Here is a 23,133-nt window from a genome sequence, read left to right as displayed (position 1 = left end):
AGGTGTTTGGATATATTCATGGGCCAATTTATCTTCACAGACAGGTCCATTCCTAAGGTGGCGTAATGTACGGAAATGTGTCCTCCCAAAATCATGGTTTGAAGCCCTAACCCTCAAAGTTACTGTATTTGGATACAGGGCCTTTAAGGAGGTAACTAAGGTTAAATGAGGTTATAAGAATGGGGCTCTAATCTGAGGACTGGTGTCCTTATAAGAAGAGAAAAGAGACACCAGGAGTGCATGAGCACAGAGGAAAATCACTGAGGACACAGTGAGAAGTGGCCATCTACAAGCCAGGAAGAGAGGCCTCACCAGAAAAACCATCCCTGCTGGCACCTTAATCTTGGACTTCCAGCCTCCAGGACAGTGAGAAAATACATTTCTGCTGTTTAAGCTACCCAGTCTGTGGTATTCCATTATGGCAGCATGAGTAGACTAATACAGGTGGGGTCCTGGGTTATATATGGGAGTGTACTGGTAGGACAAAGCCCACTAGCTTCTCTTCTACATTTTTATACAGATGAAATCCCACTCACACAAACATCAAGAGCAGCCACAAAAGGGAAGAATACACCTAAAAGGCAGCCTAAGGTGTCGGTATGGAATGGAGACGGAGGACTGGTCCCATATCTTTGCATTGGTGATGATGACGACTGGGTAATTAAATGGATATCTTTTTTATACCATCAGATGGCCAAGCATCAGTCATCCCTGGACTTGACAGAGTAGGTGGGAAACAGTCTGGTAATATTGCTCCTCCCCCAGAACTACACCAGGATAGTTGTCACAGGTCAATGGTGTTGTCAGCATCATCATTCTTGGGCTGAAGTGACGTTCACGGCTGGGAGTAAATGTTAGGGATAAGAAGAAACTCAGGGATGGGGTGGGAATGTCTGCTCTATTTCTTATACTTGGTAATACAAGAAAAGCTGAACGTTTAATGATTCCATTTCAGATTCACAAATTAAGTGTGAATTCTTACAATAGTTTCTGCTATTGCCCAAAATATCTAGCATGTATCTTTCTTCTCCATAGGTCAGAATACCCAAGGTGTCATCAAATCAGAAACATCAAGTGGTCAGGTACCCAGAAAGATTCCCAACAGCCCTGAAAAAATGATTTATATGCTTAAACCCTTCCTATGACCATGCACTGATTTCTCCACAAGGCATCTTTATACAATCCTAATTATGTTTGGACATGGGTCCTTAAATAGCATTCTGACTTTGACTGCTTCTTCCCCTCTCTTGCCCATCTCAAAGAGAAGGTTAGGGTGTAACTATTTTTCAAAAGCTTTCTAGGTGATCCTAATACGTGCTTAACTTTATCTGATTCTCTATGGAGGGAACTGTCATAATGTTTCTATATTTCAGCATGATATTTGAAAAGGTTTCTCTTGACATCCTTACAGTTAAGGTAAAGAAGATATCACAATTAAGTAGAATTGAAACTGATTGTATCAACATCAACGAAGAAGGAGGTTTCAAGTAATATGCACATGGCTCCATTTTGGATCCCTTCCTCCAAAATACTTTTTATCAGTGACCAATACACGTTAATAACAACAACAACTTATATTAATTGAGCATTCACAAAAAAACAAGCACTGTTGCAAGCACTTTACAATAATTAACTGATTTAGTAATTGTAACAATATCGTGAGGTAGGGACTATTCTTATTGCCATTGTGCAAATGGGAATGGCTCAGAGTGGTGAAGTAATTTGTTCAAGGTCACTTAGCTAGTAAGTGGTGGTTTTGAATTCAGGCAGTCTGGCTCGAGAGGCCATAGTCTTCTCCACTGTGCTACTTCACTGATGGAAATAAGAAGGTACACTGGTCGAGAGGGCAGGTCACCTTTACGTGACATTCTTTTATTGTCTTTATAGCACTTAATACAACCTGACAAGAACCTATTTGTTTACTTATTTATTGCCTATCCTCCCTCTCCAACCCAACTAGAATATAAGGCCCATGACAAAGGAACCTTGTCTGTTTTATTAACTGCTCTGTTCTCAGGGACTGACACAGTGGCTGGCATGTTCTTGATTAAGATTTGTTGAAAACCATCCCATATTTGAAGTTACTGAATTCCAGTTACATTAAATGTTTGTCCACACTGCATAAAAATACGGTGCTTAGAAATAAGTTTGTGACGAACATTAAAGGCACATTTTGTATGGTATCTCACACTTTCCAGAGAACTTTATATTCTTGCATTTGATCACATTGGCCTGATGGCAGTATCCTCCCATCTTAAAGGTGAGGAAACAGAATCAAAGAGTTTAAAGGACTTGCCTAAAATTAGATAGCAAATTGTGTCAGAGCTCAGCTCTCTAGATGTCTAGTTTGAAAATATTTCTACTACCATCTTCTGCTACAGAGTTAAAACCAAGTTGGAACTGGATGATTGCTACAGAAATAGACGAAAGAAATAAACCCTTCAACTACTTTCCTACTTCAGAAAGGCGAAACAACCACACATATTTTTATAGCTAGTTAAGAATACTATACAATGCTTACAATTTTTTGAACTTATCCACTGTCTTCTTAGACATACTTAAAAAAAAAAAGAAATAAGAGAAAGAACATGGCTTTCAGATACATTTGCTGACATTACCTTTACAGGGTCCCAGTAGCCAAACGAGCTTATATACTTGTAGGTAAAGCTGAGCATTTTCTGGGCAAGGCGGGATGATATTGGATAACATTTCTCAAAAATGCTTGCACGATTCTCCACCAGCGGTTTCAGTTTCATATTCAATATGTATTGTACAATGTGGGTTTTCCGAGCTCCATTAATGAGAATTACTGGTATCAAAAACTTCTCAAATTCTTCCTAATGAAAAAAATCATAAAACCAAATATTTTTAGTGGGAAGGAGGCTGGCAGTATTTAGTTACAGCACATGGATGTTGCTAGTAACTGATTACTTCAGTCTAGAGAACAAATATTTTTCAGCTTCCAAGCAACTGCATGTTGGCAGCTAAAACTTTGACCCTATGTGGCTTCCATGTTGTCCTTGATTTATTAACTAGTTTTTATAATTGTAAATGGTGCTGACGAAAGGGAACTAACCCCTAAAAATATACATTTCTTTTGAAATGTTAAAAAGAAACCAAGGCATAAACCAAATCGCTTTTGTTTCATTCTCAAACGTTATTTTTTGAATTATGAAAAATGAAAAAGTAATAACCTGTATTATTTGTAAATTATTCATATCTGCTTCAAATTTTTCTCCCAGTTCACCTCTCAGGCGTTTGAGCGCATCAATTTCCTGCTCTTCATCTTCCTCACTCATCACTTCCTCATCTTTTGGAAATTCATCAAGGATGTTGTCAATATCATCTTCCTCATCTTCAGGTTCTTCCTCGCTCATGTCTTCATCTTTTCTAGCAGTCTAAGGAAGAAAATATTCCCTTTTACTGTACATAAAATATGGAACAAATGACACTGCTAACTAATCATCTGGGATATTTTGGAATAAGTGGATATTGGTTAGTATGGCATGCAACGTTCATCAACTGATATAGTAAAATTTCAAATATCTGGCACCCAAGAAATTTAATGCCTTCAAGACTCTAACACCACAGTGATCCCATAAATAAATACCTAGACAAGATATTAACTGCTAATATTTAATGCTATAGTTGTCAGAACATTACATGTTTTTCATGGTCTTCAGTAACAATATTTAATGCAACTCAAAGAGTATATAAAACACTCCCTAGCTGTGTTAGCTTGGACAAAACCAGTTTCCTCATCTGTAAAATAGGAATAAGGAAAGTACCTCCCTCACATGGTTGTTGGCAGCGCTAAAATAAGTTAATACATGCAAAGCCCTCAGAAAACTGTCTGGTACATGGTAAGCATGCAAATGATAGCTGTTATTCCTATTATTATGCTGTTATAGTTATTATTGTCATTTTGTATAAAGCACTGTTCTAATAGAATAGTACACGCCCCTGAGGAGGCTGCAGCTTATCTGAGGAAACCAGAATAACACATAAATGATTATTGAAGACCACGACAGGATACTGATACTAAGTGGTGTTGTAGAGGCTCGAAGTGCTACAGTTCAGTTTGCGTAACACTGAACCCTGTCCTACTGATCCTCCTGCACTGCCTCTATGCATGTCGCCCTGAAGTATCCCTTGTCCCAGATGGAGCACTGCCTTCCAGTCGGAAACCTGGGACTTATCTTGACTCCTCGCTCTCCATTATTGCACATCCAGTTTCTAAGAACAGGAATCCTAAATAATACTTAAGACCCTCTCCTCCTTTCTAGTCCTGCTCTACTGTTTGCCCTGTCATTACCTCTTGCCTGCACACTTCTGATTAGCTCGCTATTTCCTGATCTTTCTAACTGATTAGACCCTGGTTCCTTTAAAGGCGCCTGGAGCTGGGATTTGGACTTGCAGGTGCCGGGAGGAAGATGAGAGGACAAAGGGCCCTTCCCTGTTCTGTGCCCAGGCTCCTCTTTCCCCCGAAGGAGTTTGGCATTGGAACTATGTTTCTCAGTTCTTATTCTTTTTTATTTGAATTTTGAAGCCATTTGGTTCTCTTACTACTTTTTCCTTTTTCTTATACTTTGACAATTTTTTAGTTTGAGATTTGATTTGCTAACGATCATTGGAGGTATGGTGGGATGAGTCCACACTACGAGCTGCAGACATCTTAGTTTCAGATGAACTTTTGCTCACCTCTCCAGCTCTATTTAATAGCTCTTCCAACTTGTTTGTTAATTTGAAAAATTAAACTATATAAGTTTAACAAGAAACTTTCAATTAATTTAAATGCTATATTGTAGTTTCCATGAACTTTTTTTTGCTCTCTGGTTTTTCATACCATCCGGTTTTTGTTTTATGGATACAAGTTCTTGAATTATTTAAGGCAAATTGGAATTTTTTAAATGTTTAATGTATTTCCTGTATTGTCTATTTGTTTTAGAGTCAATTATTCTGTTTGTTCATCTTGGTTCTTCTTTGTATTGATAATTTCAAATATATGGCTATCCTTGGTTGTCCATTCATTTTTACGAATGAAGGACTAAACTGATTAATTCAGAGCAACTGTAAGCTCTGGGTTTGTGAGCAGGACAGGTTGTATCATGCTTCCATTTAAGATGTGAGGATGAGAAGAGGCAGGCAGCCTGGATCTTGTCCCAGATGATGAAGAGCACCAACCAACATTCTGTGGCACCTAGCATTTTCTACACAGATTATTTAATTACTTTAGAAATTATTTACTTTTTTCTTCATGGGGACAAATGTCACTGTTACATGAGGAGCTGGTGGGATCAACCTTAAATAATTTTTCTGCAATTTACCCTCTTGGACTTTCTAGATAATCAAATTATGTGCAAATATTAAATTTTGTTCTTACTTTTCAATATGTATGCTGTTTCTTTTTCTGATCACGTTGCTGTGGCTAGTTCCTTTAAATTTTTTAAAAGGTTAATAGCCTAAAAATCTTCATAGGAGACCATCTGAGAGACCCACAGGTTAATTCTTTTTAGGGAAAAAGGTTTTATTTTTCTGTAAATGGCATTTTGGTCCTCTGGAACAGCGCTGCTTTGTTCCTTATGTCTAGTATCTTTCAGTCCTTATGTTAGGAGATACATGTTCTAAAATTCATGGTCTCAGAGATCTGCCTCCAGTATGAAGGAATAAGTTCATTTAGCCTCTAGCAGATTAATAACCATAAGCCATGGACAACACACACACAAATACACACACATTTTTTTCTCTCTCTCTTGCTCCAGAGGGCTTCTGAAGAGTGAACAAAGGCAGATTTTGTAGAGTAGTCAAAATTTGGAGGACGGGATTGGCTTAGGGTCAGTTCTCTTATTTTGTGCATTTGCTCGGAGGGCAGCCTCCATTAGAGTGGTGGTGGCAGAGAGGGACTAAAACTCTGATAGAAAGCTCTGTCTTTTGTCACCTACAAATTGGCACTTGCCCTCTACCTCTACAAGGATTAAATTATGAGCTGCTGCAGCTGCTGACCTTCAACAGCCCCGGAAAGAAGTTCAGGATGGATCAGAAATGAGGCACTCTGTGCTCTAGAAAAAACTGGCAGAACAGGTCTTCAGATAGTTAGATATTTTCAGGAGATGATTTTATGAGCCCAATTCTTGCATCTCCTCATATCTAGAAAAGTGATAAAATCCTTCACGGCTATTCCTGGCATTCTCCTGCATGTGGCTACGCTACACTTGATAAAAGGGAACCAGGCACCAGAGAAAGAGCTAGTGTACAGGACGAGGGCAAAGATTCTGGAGCTAGGGGTAAGAGTAGAAGCAAGGCCTCCAAGGAATTGGGAGATATGCATTGTAAATCTGTATGAAGCCACTGGTTTATAGAATATTCTTCAGTCACATTTGGAGACTAAAATTCCACATGATGGCGACATTTTCCTATAAAATTAATGGAAGTAGTCACCTTGAGACTTTGAAGTGATTTCTAATGTTAAAAGTGTTATATTTGTTGCTAAAAAGTCAGACAGTAAAGGCAATAATGTTAAGGCTGAGAAGACAAACCTGGGAAGGGCTTTATCTGCATATGGTTCCCTAACTGCTTGGGAAAAAGGTGAGTCAAGAAGCTGCATATTTCTGTACAGAGAGGCAAATGATGAGAAGACCCCTGGTTCTGTGCATGAAAGCAAGCTCCAAGGTCTATGTGGAGTCAGGATGGATTCAACTCAGGTTGTCACATTAACTGATTATAACAGTTGCACTAAGTGATACTTGAGATGCTGCACTGTGTTTAGTCTTTCCTTGTCTGAGACAGTAGCAGTACATATAAAATTCCCATCAAAAAAGTTAAAAAAAATACACAGTTTTAATCTCAGAAAATCTCATTAAAAATCTCAGGAACTCTCATAAAAAAATCTCAGGAATTGTCTTCCAAAAGTCAGTTTGTATAAATTAATTGTGGGAGATACATTTTTATAAAATTTTTTAATTTTTATAAAAGATTAATTTTTATAAAAGATTAAGTCTCAGAAGAGCTAACTTACAAAATCTTACTTTGTTTATAAGATAGAATATTTCATCTGAGTTGCTTGGCTGTAGCATTTGGGTCAGCTAGGTCAACTGGGGACTAGCTCCTCTCTAAACAAAACAAAATTCATGATCTTCAAGGTTTATCTTTTCAAAAAATCAGCAGATGGAAAAGAGGAGCTGCATTGAACATCCTGCACAGTATGTGACTCTGAGCGTCTACAGGCTCTGCCCCATTCTGTTCTTTATCTCAAGGTAATCTATATTTTAGCTCCAGCACAACTTCACAGGCTCTCTGTCTAGACCTTATTCCCAAGCTCCCAGCCTATCTCCCTGTAGCATGAGCTGAAGTGTGAAAAGCACAAATGAAAATCCACAAGAAGCATAGTTTAATGTAGTATTATTATATTTTGTATTAGATTATTTAAACATCTTATTTAAACATCTTGGTTTTCTTTCTTTTAAAAATGTCCATTTTTCTGATTATACAAGTAATAAAAGTTCATTGTAAACACTTATAGAATACCAAAAAGTGTAAAGAAAATAAAAATGATATATAATCTCCAAACATACATAAACTATATTTCCATCAAGACTTCTATGCATCTTTTTGATGCTCAACATCACTAATTATTAGAGAAATGCAAATCAAAACTACAATGAGGTATCACTTCACACAGGTCATAATGGCCATTTTCAAAAAGTCTACGAACAATAAATACTGGAGAGTGTGTGGAGAAAAGGGAACCCTCCTACACTGTTGGTGGGAGTGTAAATTGATTCAACCACTATGGGGGACAGCATGGCCCTTAAAAACACTAAAAATAGAGCTACCTTATAATCCAGCAATCCCACTCCAGGGCATATTTCTGGAGAAAACCATAATTTGAAAAGATACATGCACCCTAATCTTCACTGCAGCACTATTTACAATAGCCAAGACATGAAAGCAACCTAAATGCCCATCAACAGATGAATGGATAAAGAAGATGCGATACATATATATTAAATAGAATATTACTCAGCCATAAAAAGGAATGAAATTGAGTTATCTGTAGTGAGGTGGATGGACCTAGAGTCTCTCATACAGAGTGAAGTAAGTCAGAAAGAGAAAAACAAATACCGTATGCTAACACATATATATGGAATCTAAAAAAAAAAAAAAAAGGTTCTGAAGAACCTAGAGGCAGGACAGGAATAAAGATGCAGATGTAGAGAATGGACTTGAGGACACGGGGAGGGGGAAGGGTAAGCTGAGATGAAGTGAGAGAGTGGCATTGACATATATACACTACCAAATGTAAAATAGATAGCTAGTGGGAAGCAGCCACATAGCACAGGGAGATCAGCTCGGTGCTCTGTGACCACCTAGAGGGGTGGGATAGGGAGGGTGGGAGGGAGACGCAAGAGGGAAGGGATATGGGGATATATGTATACGTATAGCTGATTCACTTTGTTATATAGCAGCAACTAACACAACAACGTAAAGCAATTGTACTCCAATAAAGACGTTTAAAAAAAAAAAGAAAAAAAGAGAATAGCAGAAAAACAAAAACAACAAAAAACAAAACAAAACAAAAAAGGAACGAAATTGGGTCATTTGTAGAGATGTGGATGGACCTAGAGATTATCATACTAAGTGAAGTAAATCAGGCAGCGAAAGACAAATATCATATGATATCACTTATATGTGGAATCTAAAAAAAAATACAAATGAACTTCTTTACAAAACAGACACAGACTCACAGATTTAGAAAACAAACTTATGGTTACCAAAGGAGAAAGGTGCAGGGGAGGGATAAATTAGGAGGTTGGGATTAACAGATATACACTGCTAAATATAAAATAGATAATCAACAAGGACCTACTGTATAGCACAGGGAACTCTACTCAATACTCTGTAATAACCTATATGGGAAAAGAATGTGAAAAAGAATGGATATATGTATATGTATAACAATCACTTTGCTGTACACCCGAAACTAATATAACATTGTAAATCAACTATACTCCAACGTAAAATAAAAATTAAAAAAAGACTTCTATGCATCTTTTTATTTTACATTGCTGAGATTTTATATATGTGTAAAACATATATGTTTTAAATATGTGTGTCCTTTTTTTTTTGAAATAAGCAATTTTATTTACTTACCTCCCCTCCTTTCCTTTTTTGCTCTCTCTCTATTATAAGTTCAGCCCTTCGTTTAGAAATCATGTCATCCTGTTAAAGAAAGAGACATTAAAAAATATTAATGGATAATAATAAAATTACTTTTTTTTAAAAAATTTATTTAATTTATTTAGTTTTGGCTGCGTTGGGTCTTCGTTGCTGCATGCAGGCTTTCTCTAGTTGCGGCGAGCTACTCTTTGTTGCAGTGCATGGGCTTCTCATTGCGGTGGCTTCTCTTGTTGCGGACCATGGTCTCTAGGTGCACTGGCTCAGTAGTTGTGGCGCACGGGCTTAGTTGCTCTGTTGCATGTGGGATCTTCCTGGACCAGGGCTCAAACCCATGTCCCCTGCATTAGCTGGCAGATTCCCAACCACTGCGCCACCAGGGAAGCCCTAAAATTCCTTTCTATATATTAATTTTTTTTTCCCCAAAGGGGAATAATATTTGGGCAGAAGGATACTTTCCAGAAAAGCATGTGATAGTGGTAATTATGTCACTTACATCTTTGGACCTCTGGACCTCTTAATCAGCTACTTCCCTCCAGAGGGATAAATGGTACTTGAGATCAGTCACTTTTTCTATAAACTTTAGAATTCCTTTTCAAAATGTATTACTTATTTGTTTCCTCTGGTGGAGAGGTGGATTTTGTACATGGAGAAACAGGGAAATACTTGGAGGCTATTTGCTGAAAATGTTTGATAATCTTTCATCATATTATTAAGATGTAATTGCCTAAAGAATCCATGTGAGAAAAGCACATGTACTTTGGATGCATTCACACATATGGTGTATGGGTAGTCCTCCAGTCTTTCTAGGGGTCTCTAAATCTAATGCAATGAATGGGTCCTTTGATATGACCTTAAGGTTTGCATGAAAACTAACCAGCACCCCTTGGGTTTGGGGGCTCATTGGCTCAGGACTCTTGAAACTGGAGTCCCCTAAAATACTGGGAGATCAGAGAAGTGCCTTAAAGACATGCCCTGGGGGCTCCGGTCTAGACCAGCGGGACTGTGCTCCTTTTATCTGACAATTACTGAGTATACATTTCAGATAATTTATGTTTTGTTGACATTCAAGAAATATTTGTAGATAGAATTCTAAAACTGAATGGAATCAAATTAATATAGTTCATGAGCCCCAGAGAGATTCTGTAGCTTTTCAGAGGGTAAGAGTTATAAAAACTCTTATTATTTCCTTTTTTAAAACCAGAGTTTTACCATAGGTGCTTTAACTGTAGAGTTATGAAAATACAGTCTCCTTTGTGTTTTCATAACATATAAGGAAACCACTGTATATACCAAAAAGAAATGCAAAGTATGTATAATAAAGCACACACATATTATGAGTCTGTTTTTCCTCTGATCCTTTCACTCAAATAAGTAGTGGTCAGTGAAGTTTAACTAATTATTGCATGTCTGCCAGATGCCATCACTGTTCTGAGCACTGCACATGTATATTCTTTCATTTTCTGCTCAAAATATACTGCAAGGCGGACAGCATTATCCCACTTTATAGATGAGTTAATAAAGTCAGAAGGTTTAATTCACATAGTATAACACAGCTAGTGTGAGGATGGAGTAAGAAACTCCCAGATAAGGGTATGAAAAAGCACATTGTATGATGGAGCTGTAAGGAGGGTTTGTATTTGTTCCAACTGAGAAATAAAGTTAGAAAGAGGGTTTGGAACAGGATTGGGAGGGCTTTAAATGCCAGACTGAGGAGTTCAGATCTTAACAGAGTGACTTGACCAAAACAGAGTTTTAGGAAGATCAGGTGGCCCGAAGGATGGCCTGGAGGGCCCAGATATGAAGTCTGGTAGGACAATTAGGAGGTCATCGTAGGAGTGCTGGGTGTGAGTTGAAAAGAATCTGAACCAGGGCGGAGTTGTGGGTATGAGAAGAAAGGAGCAAATCTGCTCTTTCCTGTTCCATATCCCTAAAATCCTCAGGGCATGTGATGTCTAGGCTGGGGCTTGATTGCTTTAGAGCTACTCTGTCCAGTATGGCAGCTACAAGTCACTTGCAGCTCTATTAAAATTAAATAAAATTAAACATTTGATTTCTCAGCCTCACCAACTAAATACATTTCTACTGCTTAATAGCCACATGTGTGGCTAGTGGCTGCTGTATTGGACAGTGAAGATACAGAACATTTCCATCAGCACAGAGAGTTCTCTGAGAACACTGGTCTAGAGGTGCCAGATCCCACAAGGAGGTAACATGCAACTGTGCTTTGGTATGCCCTCTTCTTTCTTTTCCATTCTCATGTTTATAGAGCCTCTTGCCTGGCAGACACTTTGGCCCATTTTCTTCAGAGAGTAGCAGCAGAAAAGGGAAGGATATCATGTAGAATGGTGTGAAGCTTGGTGTCTTGCCACACCTCTCTCCTGACTTCCACAGTTCTTGGATGGCTGAGAGATTGGCTTTGATTTTGTGTGGGACAGGGATGGCCTGGGACATGTAATCTTAGTGTGGTGGAGCAAAGGGATGGATGGCAATGTCCTTAGAGGGATTTCCTCTGGCAAGATGAAAAGAAGAAAAGAACTTGACAACTGTGTCTGAGCAGTGACAGAGGAACTTCATGGTTTTAACACTTTGTTTATAATTTAATAAGTATCGAGTTGTGATAATGTATTCAGTAATTTAAGTCACAGTACCTCAAAATTGGAATTAACTGATTAGCTCTCTGACACTAAAGAGAGCTTTCTTCCATACTCTCCCTGCCAAATGTCCACTCAGTCTATGCTTATCTATTGCCACGTAGCTCACTGCCTTCAGCCTTTGTTCTTTTTGGAAAGTCTTACTAATAATGAAATACATCTCCCTGTACCTTCCTCCTACCAATGGTGCTTCTTTCCCCTGTGGCCACATGGAACAACGACATACTCTCTTCAGTATCAAAGACCGTCACATAATTTAACACTGTTCTCATGTCCCATCTTGGTCTTCCTAGTTCCAGATTTGAAAGCCCTATTCTTTCTACTCAACCCAGATCTATAAATGTGTCCTTTCAAGACATGTCATACATATGGAATGAATCATAGAGTATGTACTATTTTCTTTGCCTGGCTTCATTTACTCAGTATAATGATTTTGGTAGTCATCCATATTGTAGGGGGTATCAATAGTTCATTCATTAAAAATACTGAATACTACTCCATTATATGAATACACTATTTATTTATTATTTTTCCAGCTTTATAAAATTGTAAGATATTTAAAGTATATGTCATGAAGATTTGATATGTATACATTGTGAAAGGACTTCTCCCATTTAGTTAATTAACACATCCGTCACCTCACATATTTATCTTGTGTGTGTGACAACATTTAAGTTCTACTCTCTTGCCAAATTTCAATTATACAGTAGTACAGTATTACCAACTATAGTCATCATGTCATACATTAGCTCCTTAGGTCTTATTCATCTTATAGCTGAACTTTTGTACCATTTTATCAACTTCTCCCCATTTCCCACACCTCCCAGCCCATGACAACCACTTTTCTACTCTGTTTCTATGAGTTTGATTTGTTTTTAGATTCCACATACAAGTGATGCCATGCAGTATTTGTCTTTCTCTGCCTGGCTTATTTAACTTAGCACAATGCCCTCAAGGTCCATCCATGTTGTTGCAAATGTCAGGATTTCCTTCTTTCCCATGGCTGAACAACATTCCATTGCGTGTGTGTGTGTGTGTGTGTGTGTGTGTGTGTACATACACACACCACATCTTCTTTATCCATTCATCTGTTGGCAGACACAGGTTGTTTCCACACCTTGGCTATTGTGAATAATGCTGCTATGAACATGGGAGGAGAGATATCTCTTTGAGATAATGACTTTTGTTTCCTTTGGATATATATACCCAGAAGTGGGATTCCTGGATCATATGGTAATTCTATTTTTTAATTACTTGTGGAACCTCCATACTGATTTCCATAGTGGCTGTACTAGTTGACATTCCTACCAACAGTGCACAAGCGCTCCTTTTTCTCCACATCCTCACCAGCGTTTATTTCTTGTCTTTTCAATTTTAGATACCCTAACAGGTGTGAGAGGTGATATCTCATTGTGGTTTTGATTTGTATTTATCTGATGATTAGTGATGTTGAGCACCTTTTCATGTACCTGTTGGTCATTTGTATGCCTTCTTTGGAAGAGTATCTATTCAGTTCATCTGCCCATTTTAAAAAATTGGATTTTTTTTTTTTTGATACTGGGTTGTATGAGTTCTTTATATATTTTGGATTTTAATCCCTTATCAGATATATGATTTACAAATACTTTTTCCCATTCCCTAGACTGCCTTTTTATCTTGTTGATGGTTTCTTTTGCTGGGCAGAAAATTTTTTAGTTTGATGTAGTCCCGCTTATTTATTTTTGCTTTTGGTGTCAAATCAAAAAAAAAAAATCATTGCAAGATTGATGTCAAGGAGCTTATCCCCTTTTCTTATAGGAGTTTTAGGGTTTCAGGGCTTGTGTTTCAAGTCTTTGATCCATTTTGAGTACACTTTTGTGTATGGTGTAAGATAGGTGTTCAGTTTTATTCTTCTGCAGGAGGCTATATAGCTTTCCCAACACCATTTATTGAAGAAACTATCTTTTCCCCATTGTACATCCTTGGCTAGTTTGTCATAAATTAACTGACAATATATGCATGGGATTATTTCTGTGCTTTCTATTCTGTTAAACTGATTTATGTGTCTACAGTCTGCTATTGTACTGAATTTTTCAGTTCGGTTATTGTATTGTTCAGCTCTGTGACTTCTGTTTGGTACTTTCTTATATTTTCTATCTCTTGAAAATTTCACTTTGTTTATGCATTGTTCTCCTGATGTTGGTGAGCATCCTTATGACCATTAGTTTAAACTCTTTATCAGATAAATCACTTATCTTTGTTTCAGTAAGGTGTGTTTCTGGCATTTTATCTTGTTCCTCCGTTTGGAACATATTCCTCTGTTTTTTCATTTTCTTTGACTCTATGTGTTGGTCTCTGCCCATTAGATAAAATAGCCACCTCTCCCTGTCTTGACAGAGTGGTCTTGTGTGGAAGATGAACACAGCTCAGGCTGGCCCCAGCTCTTGGCCATCTCTTAAGCCTTTGTACTTGTTTAAGCCACTTTCTTGTTTTTAGTGGCTCCCAGTAGTTGAGGGTGTGCCATGACCTATCAGTGTCCCGAATGGGAGGATCACAGTCAGCATAGGCTGATTGGAAGCTAGACACTCAAGCAGCAGCTGTTTTGATGTAGGTGATGTGGGTATTTTCTCATTTGTCCAATGTGTAGGAGTCACTCAGCTAATTTCTGGATTTCTTTCAGAGTGGATTGAGTTCAGGAGGCTCCTATGTTGCCACCTTGGGCTGGAAGCCAAGGGACCCTCTCTGGATATTTACCACATTTTGTTTATCCATTCATCAGTTGATGGACATTGAGCTGTTTCTACGTTTTGGCTGTTATGAATAATGCTGTGTGAACTTTCACATACTAATTTTTACATGGACATGTTTTCATTTCTGTTAGATAGGTTCCTAGGAGTGAAATTGCTAGGTTCTCTATGACACTTTTGAACATTTTATGGAAATTTCTCAGACTACAGTTTAAGAAAAGATGTTGTAAGCTAATACCTGGATTTGTTGTACTACAGGCTAAAATGGCCTTGATGGATGGTGTCACCATTCCAGGAGCTAGTGAAAAAGTCAATGAAAATTTTAATTCTTTGTGTTTCAAGGTCTGCTCCACTTGCTGCCTCTTCAACTGTGCTCCCGTGTCTGGTATACGGATACTTTGGTGCTACCACTATCTTTAATTTTACTTGCCTTGGAGTGAGAAACATTAACATGTAGATAATCATAAAGCCCTCAAATAATTCTTAACTCTTTAATTATAAATTGTCTTAATATTTGATGAAAATGTTTTCATACTGAATGTGGTATTAAAATCAGAAAACTACATTTTTGTAAAGACCACTTTATAAATTGGATAAATGCTGAACACATTTACTCTCATGCTTTTTTTTTAACAGATACATACCTTGATTTTTGCCTTCATTTCTTTGATGAGTTTTTTCCTTTCTAATTTCTTCTTTTGTTTCACTTTCCACTTTCCAATTTGGGTAGGAAGGAGGCGATCAGAAACATCTTGATAATCAACTTGCATAAAAACAGCAGCATCTGGGAAAAACCCATGTTCCCCCAGAAACTGGACCTCGTCAGGATATCGCGGGAAACCATCTAATACAAAACCTGTGGAACTAGGTGGAAATTTCATAACTTACTTTATTGGCTTAAAATATTATATTATAAATATTGATTTAAAAATGAAAAAGTACGGATAACTCTCAACTTTACATAAGACACCCAATGAATAAACAGTTTCCTATAGTACCTTTTATTTTTTTAATATTTCTACATGCTGTTTCTTCTCCCAAATGTACTGAGTTGGATTAAAATGATAATATTTTATACTTATATTTATAGTATAAAAGTACTGTCAATCAGTTTATAGACAATTACTATTAATTAGAAGCCTACTAAAAGTTGTGAGACGATCACAGGGAAAGAGAAAATAAGTTCTCTGCTTGGGACGAGTGACCAGCCTAATGAACGTGTCACCGTTTACATAAAGTTTACTTGGCTGCCCTCTACCTCTTTATTGAGAATCCTTACCTTTTAGCCATTTTTCTTCTAATGATGTTTCTTTTCATGGGAAAGTTCATAACCCTCTTCCCTGGCTCCCTTTGTAACCAGCGACAATTATTAGTGTTTTCTTGGCTCATGTGTAAGATGATCGTATTCAGACAGGATCATCAAACTTGCTCAAGTATGATGAAACTTTAAGAATCATGAAAATAACTTGGAATGTTAATACATTTTCATTAGGGAGTATTTATAAAAACAATCAGGCTTGGAGAACCTGGCTTGGTTTAGTTGAGAGATTTAATATTGGTCCCTTTTTGAATGAAAGTTTATCTTGTTTATCTAAAATTTGGTTTAACTATTTATATTTAAATATACATTTTCTTCTTCAAAGGAATAGGACTTTCATGAACATTTGACAGTTTCAGCTCTTAACTGTCATTTAGAAATGTTGTTTTCTTTCTAATTAACTGGGCAAATTTACATATATTGGCCGTAAGATATGTGTTTTCTTTAGAGGTGCCTTCAGCAAAGTCTCTTCTGTTCTAGCTGTTACTTCTTTGTCAATGACATCTAAATCTTTTACCTCTACACCTCTCTTCTGAGTTTTGATTTAGAATTTTCAACAAGCTGCCTAGTTTCTCCATCTGAGTGCCCTTCAGGAATTATATATGCATCATACTGTCAAAAAATCATGCTCACTGTTACCCTTCCACACAGCTCTTCCTCTGACTCACTAGTATCCAGGTGCCAAACTTCAGAGACATCCTTCAACTCCCTCTTGCTTCTCACGTACAAAACCTAAGTAATGTAACTAATGTAATTAGTTACATTAGATCTCTAGGACAGATGCCTTTTTAAAACATGTTTTTTCCTGATTATAAAAGCAATAAATCTCACTATAGAAAAATCAGAAATAAAGTCATGAAAAAAGGGCAAAATTATCTGCAACCTCATATCCAAGAGGTTACTGACATTTTGTTTTGTTTCTTTCTAGTTGGTTCTTCATTTGTTCAACTTTCTATCATATTATAAATAACTTTGTATCCTCTTTTTTAACTCAACATTGTATAATAAAATTTCTTATGCTATTACAAAGTCTTCATTGTAATAAGTTTTAATGTAGTGCTAATGTTCAGCTATTTTATTTAGGCTATTACAATTTCACTTTTTACTGTTCTTCAATCCATATGCTTTTTCTTTTTCTTTTTTTTTTTAAATGTATGATGTGAGGTCAGGAGCTAAGTTAATGAAGAACAACCCATGACTATGTTGCTGCCAGCAACATCCCTAAGTTTACTACGACTATTGATCTAATTTAGGGAACAAGAAATTAAAATTAAAGTGACTAATAATCCCACTTACTTGGTTAGGCCAGGGACTAAATGAAAGAGAGTGACCAGAGGAGGACTGGGACCTGCCAGTTATTTGAATTCTCTATGATATAGTTTCCTTATCTCCAGAATGAGAAAATAAAATTTCTGTCCCAGAGGGCAGTTGTAAGGATTAAGGAAATTGATATGAATAAAATATAGGAGAACATTATCTGGCACACAGTAAGTTCCATATAAGTGTTTGCTATTATCAGTACTGTAAGTATCATTTCACTTTCTTCTGGTGGATACTGAGGTAAGAGATTCTGGTTAGGAAATCGAGGTGAAGCCTTAAACTCTGGTGGCCTGGAATTCTTAGTTTGTCCTGTCTGGCGTCAGGCTTGTTCCTGGCTGTTGGTAAAGGGATGAGACTATGGACAGCTATTTAGCGGTGTGAACAACCACTGCAACAAAAACAAAGAGAATTGCTCATCATCCAGTTATACGGGGGTTAAGTCACAACCCACTGCAGTCACCTACTGACAGCATACCCTGAAAAGAATTCAGGATGAAAAAACAGGATGAGGCACTCTGTCCTCTGGATAAACAGGCCCCTAGATAGTTAAATGCATATCTCAGGAAGAATTTCAATGACCCCAGATTCTTGCATTTTCCCATACATAGAAAAGCACTAAAATCATTAACTTGGATATCTGTTCTTCGTGATTAGCAGCAATCTTTTACCAAGATGTATGCTTAACTACATGTATTTCCTAGCCAAGAAATTCATACATGTGTACTAGCTCCTCCCCTACCTCTTTGGAACAGGTCTTCAGAGCTACCTCCCAGGCTATAGTCCTCAGTAAGACCCTGAATAAAATTTAAACTCACAACCCTCAGGTTGTGCGTTTTTCTTTAAGTTGACAGTGGAATTAACTAATTGTTAAAAGACTACAAGGCAAAGAGTCTGGTACGTCATGAGTGTACACAGGTTTAGAATATGGATCCTTAATCACAACTACACATTATAATCCCCTGGGGAGCTCCAATGCCCAGGTCCCAACCTCACACCTCTAAAGATTTTGATTCAATTATTTTGGGGTGGGGTCCCTGGCATCAGTATTTTTAAAATAATCCTCTAGATGGTTTTTTTTTAATTAATTAATTTATTTACTTTTGGCTGCATTGGGTCTTCGTTGCTGCATGCCAGCTTTCTCTAGTTGCGGTGAGCGGGGGCTACTCTTTGTTGTGGTGCATGGGCTTCTCATTGCTGTGGCTTCTCTTGTTGTGGAGCACAGGCTCTAGGCGCGCAGGCTTCAGTAGCTGTGGTTTGTGGCCTCTAGAGCGCAGGCTCAATAGTTGTGGCGCACGGGCTTAGTTGCTCCGTGGCTGTGGGATCTTCCCGGACCAGGGCTCCAACCCGTGTCCCCTGCATTGGCAGGTGGATTCTGAACTACTGCACCACCAGGGAAGTCCCTAAATAATCCCCTAGATGTTTTTAATGTGTGGAATCACTAGTTTACATGAGAGTAAAGGAGAAAATTCTTAAATTTATGTTGGATTAGATTTTTAACTTTTAAGAATAAATCAAATAAAAGTCAATAAATGGGGGCTTCCCTGGTGGCGCAGTGGTTGAGAATCTGCCTGCCAATGCAGGGGACACGGGTTCGAGCCCTGGTCTGGGAAGATCCCACATGCCGCGGAGCAACTAGGCCCGTGAGCCACAATTTCTGAGCATGCGCGTCTGGAGCCTGTGCTCCGCAACAAGAGAGGCCACGATAGGGAGAGGCCCGCGCACCGCGATGAAGAGTGGCCCCCGCTTGCCGCAACTAGAGAAAGCCCTCGCACAGAAACGAAGACCCAACACAGCCAAAAATAAATAAATAAATAAATAAAATTAAAAAAAAAAAAAAAAGGGTCATGCTTTAAAAAAAAAAAAAAAAAAGTCAATAAATGTATAAAAGCCCATATAAGTTAAGATACCGTATCGGTTCCTTAAACCACCACTCAGAGAGAATTGCTTCAAGGATTTCGGGAGGCAATGGCTCATTTTCTGTTAGATTTAATCTGATTGCTTCTTCTTCTTCTGTAAGCTGTACTTCCTGAGGCTACAAACAAAAATCAGAAAACAAAACAAAAATTTAAAACTGTATATTAATAAATAATACTATGTTACATAGTTGATTAGGATAAGACCTGTTTTTCGCAGGTCAGTGTTTTCAAAAATATTTATGTATTTATTTATTTTGGCTGCGCTGGGTCTTAGTTGCAGTACACGGGATCTTCATTGCAGCATGCGGACTCTTAGTTGCAGCATGCACGCAGGATCTATTTCCCTGACCAGGGATCAAACCTGGGCCCCCTGCACTGGGAGCACAGTGTCTTACCCACTGGACCACCAGGGAAGTCCCTCAGGTCATTTTTTATACTGTTGCTCATAAGCATTTAAAAATCTGAGCTCTTTTCTTTAAACCAATATTTAATATGGTTTTAAATATTAAATGATATTTACTATTGCTAAGAGGAGTTACTAGCAATTAGCATGACTGATTTTCATACATGGTCTCAGGACATCTGTCTCATCATTTTTACTAAAACCTTGTTCAATCTATATCACACACCTATAAAGCTTAACTGATTTTTGTAGTTTATCTTATAATTATTCAACCTAGATCCTGATTAAAGGATGGGCCAGGCAGGCAGTCATCTGGACTATAATCTGTACCTGCGTCCATTTATAGGAGATCATTTGAGAAGAAAAGGGTCCAGCTATATCAGAAATGGTTAAAAAGTGAGTGAGAATTAAGAACTTTCTCTTTATACCTCCAGATAGAAAACACCTAAGAGATATATACAAACTTTCTTATGAGGCATCATTAGAAATTAATATTTTGAGATCTCCACTGGCGCTGGGACAGATTTTTTATGACGTTAAATAGAAAATGGAGAACACGATAATGGAAAACCTTACAGTCTAGGTCAGACATATCAAATAGCATAGTCCCAAATAAATGCTATATAACACTCTTGTCAGGAAAAGCTTTTCCGTTTTTTATTGGAGTCATGTAAAACTCAGTATTTTATATTCTAGATGAGCAGTAAGATCTGTATTTACAAATGGGGAGGATGACTCTTAAATGATTTTTATGGGCTATTTTTTTCTTCTTAGAAACCTTATAGAGTTTGTTTCTTTTTTTTTTAACATCTTTATTGGAGTATAATTGCTTTACAATGGTATGTTAGTTTCTGCTGTATAACAAAGTGAATCAGCTTATATTCTTCTCCCCCAAAGTAACACCAGTAAGCACAGTTATCTGCAAGGAGAGTATTAATATTCCTACCAGCTTCTTTGTATTTTCTTCCTCAATTGTAACATTGGCCTGAATTGCAAGCTCTTCAAGTTCTTGTTTTGCAAATTGTTCATCCTCAGAATCGTCCTCAAATTCAGGTCCAACTTTCTTCTCAGTTTTAAGCATTAGTTTTTCTTGAAGAAATTCTTCAAACTGAATATGAAAAATGCCCAATTTTTCTGCCAACTGTCTTCCACATACAGTTTTGCCAGAGCCATGGGGGCCCAGAAGGCATATTCTTAATGGAGGAGCCTGCCACAGGGGGTGGGTCAGGGGGTTGTAGGATAGAAGGATAGTGAAGAAAAGGAAGCTTTGAGAATTTAGAAAACATAAGGCTTATTATTAACTGCCCTCCCTAAGATTGAATTATCACTTCACAAACTCAAGAATGTTTCAGCATTAGGATACCAATTAACATGATTCATTGCATCAACCATGGTCCTCAGGAATCATCAACAACCACAGAGCACCTTTTTTTTTGAAGTCACAGAGCGTCTTGATATCAAGTGCCAAAAGGCATTTAATAAAATTAAATTAATTTTGTTTCTTTAAAAAAGCTTTAATTAAGGAAGAATGGAAAGGCACTTTCTTAGCACGATAAAAACAACAACAACAAAACCTCTCTACCAGACAAAAAGCCCATTGATACTGGAACACTAGGGGTCCCTTCATTAACTCCTGTAATCTCTGTATTGGAGATAGGGAAGCCCCAAAACCAGAGAACCCACAGAGATCCAGATGTACGGATTGTCCATTGATGCTGAAATTGTCAAGAACAACGGTGAGAGTTGGGATGGAGGAGCAGGTAAATCTTTTGTGAATGTGGGGAAATGACTATGATACTGGTAGGTGACAGCAAGGAGGAGTGGGAGATGGTGATATATTTGGATGGAATAAGCCTCAAAGGGGCTGGCAGTAACGGACTTCGAGCAGCAGAGGGAAGCAAGGAGCACAGTCTCATCACCTTCTGTCCTCGTGAAGGAACGGTTCAGAGAAGAGTTTAAAGGTGCAAGTGTACCAGAGAAATACAGGAGAAAGAGGAGTCAGGTATCTTGAGGAATAGGGAAATTTAAAAAAAAAAAGAGATTTTAGAAGATAGCAAGTCCACAAAAGAATATTTGAAAACAGAAATATCAGAGAAAAGAAAGAGATCTTAGAGATTAAAAATGTGACTGCTGAAGTAAAAAGTTCAGTAGTACTGTGAAATTCTAAGATTCCCCAGCATGAAAAACACATGATTTCAGATTAAACATGTACCATGTGTCCAGTGCAATGAATAAAAAAGATTCTGGACAATTTTAAGAACGCAAGATAATGAAAAGAAGCTCTTAAAAGCTTTCAAATATTTAAAAAATGAAGCTGACTTACAAAGAAATTAAAATCAGCCTAGTGACACTGGATGCTACCTCACAATAAAGCAATATCTTTAATATTCTAAAAAGGAATAATTTTCAACCTAAAATCTATGTCCATCCTAATTGTTAAACATGTATGAGAACCAAATGATGACATTTTCAGATATGAAGAAAGTTAGTTGAAACCCTTGTTTCAGCAAAACAAGGGTTTGAAAAACCCACAAAAGCAAGAGGAAGACATGATGTAAATATCCGTTGATTTTGCCACCCAGCATTTATCCACTCTTCTTCTGTTAACCATATCTGGATTCCCCCCAGGAGACCACCCTTCATCACTCTCAGTTTATGTGCTTCCAGTGGAACTGATTCCATCATTAGTTAAAGAATTGGGCATGACATGAAAAGATGCTCAACATCACTAATCATCAAGGAAATGCAAATCAAAACCACAGTGAGATATCACCTCACACCTGTCAGAATGGCTATTGCCAAAAAGACAGGAAACGACAAGTGTTGGCAAGGATGTGCACTGTTGGTGGGAATGTAAATTGGTGTAGCCACTATGGAAAACAGCATGGATGTTCCTCAAAAAACTAAAAATAGAACTTTCTCGTGATTCAGCAATTCCACTTCTGGGTATTTATACGAAGGAAATGAAAACACTAATTAGAAAATATATATGTACCACTATGTTCTTTGCAGCATTTATTTGCAATAAACAAGATATGGAAGCAACCTAAGTGTCCATCGATAGATGAATGGTTAAAAAAGATGTGGCACACACATGCACACATAATGGAATATTACTCAGCCATTAAAAAAGAATGAAATCCTGCCATTTGTGACAATACTGATGGACCTAGATGGTATTATGCTAAGTGAAATAAGTCAGGCAGAGACAGACAAATGCTGTATGATTTCACTTAAATGTGGAATCTAAAAATCAAAACAAACAAACATAACAAAACAGTAACAGACTCATAGACATACAGAACAAACTGGTGGTTGCCAGAGGGGAAGGAGGGTAGGGAGATGGGCAAAATAGGTGAAGGGGATTAAAAGGTACAAACTTTCAGCTATAAAATAAATATGTCCAGGTTGGCTGTACAGCATAGGGAATATAGTAAACAATATTGTAATAACTTTATATGGTGACAGATGGTTACTAGACTTATCTTGGTGATCATTTCACAATATACATAAATGCCAAACCACTATGTTGTACACCTGAAACTGATATAATATTGTATGTCAATAAAAAAAGAACTGGTCATGTGATAAGATTTAAGTCAGTTGATGAATCACTTGAGAA

General features: G+C 37.5%; 1 protein-coding gene across 1 annotated transcript in view; it reads right to left on the bottom strand.

The window, feature by feature from the left end:
* The window catches only part of AK9 (adenylate kinase 9), a 119,997-nt gene that overhangs the window by 15,913 nt on the left and 80,951 nt on the right, over nucleotides 1–23,133 (bottom strand). The window contains exons 25-30 of the mRNA XM_082404706.1: nucleotides 20,458–20,718; nucleotides 19,100–19,224; nucleotides 15,199–15,418; nucleotides 9,151–9,219; nucleotides 3,195–3,398; nucleotides 2,619–2,837 (exon numbers count right to left, since the gene is read on the bottom strand). Coding sequence (XP_082260832.1) covers nucleotides 2,619–2,837; nucleotides 3,195–3,398; nucleotides 9,151–9,219; nucleotides 15,199–15,418; nucleotides 19,100–19,224; nucleotides 20,458–20,718 — 1,098 coding nt within the window. The remainder of the gene's footprint in view (nucleotides 1–2,618; nucleotides 2,838–3,194; nucleotides 3,399–9,150; nucleotides 9,220–15,198; nucleotides 15,419–19,099; nucleotides 19,225–20,457; nucleotides 20,719–23,133) is intronic.

This window comes from Balaenoptera borealis (genome assembly GCF_965194805.1).
Source record: "Balaenoptera borealis genome assembly, chromosome: 9".
Classification (NCBI taxonomy): domain Eukaryota; kingdom Metazoa; phylum Chordata; class Mammalia; order Artiodactyla; family Balaenopteridae; genus Balaenoptera; species Balaenoptera borealis.
This window is presented reverse-complemented; position numbering and strand designations above follow the sequence as displayed.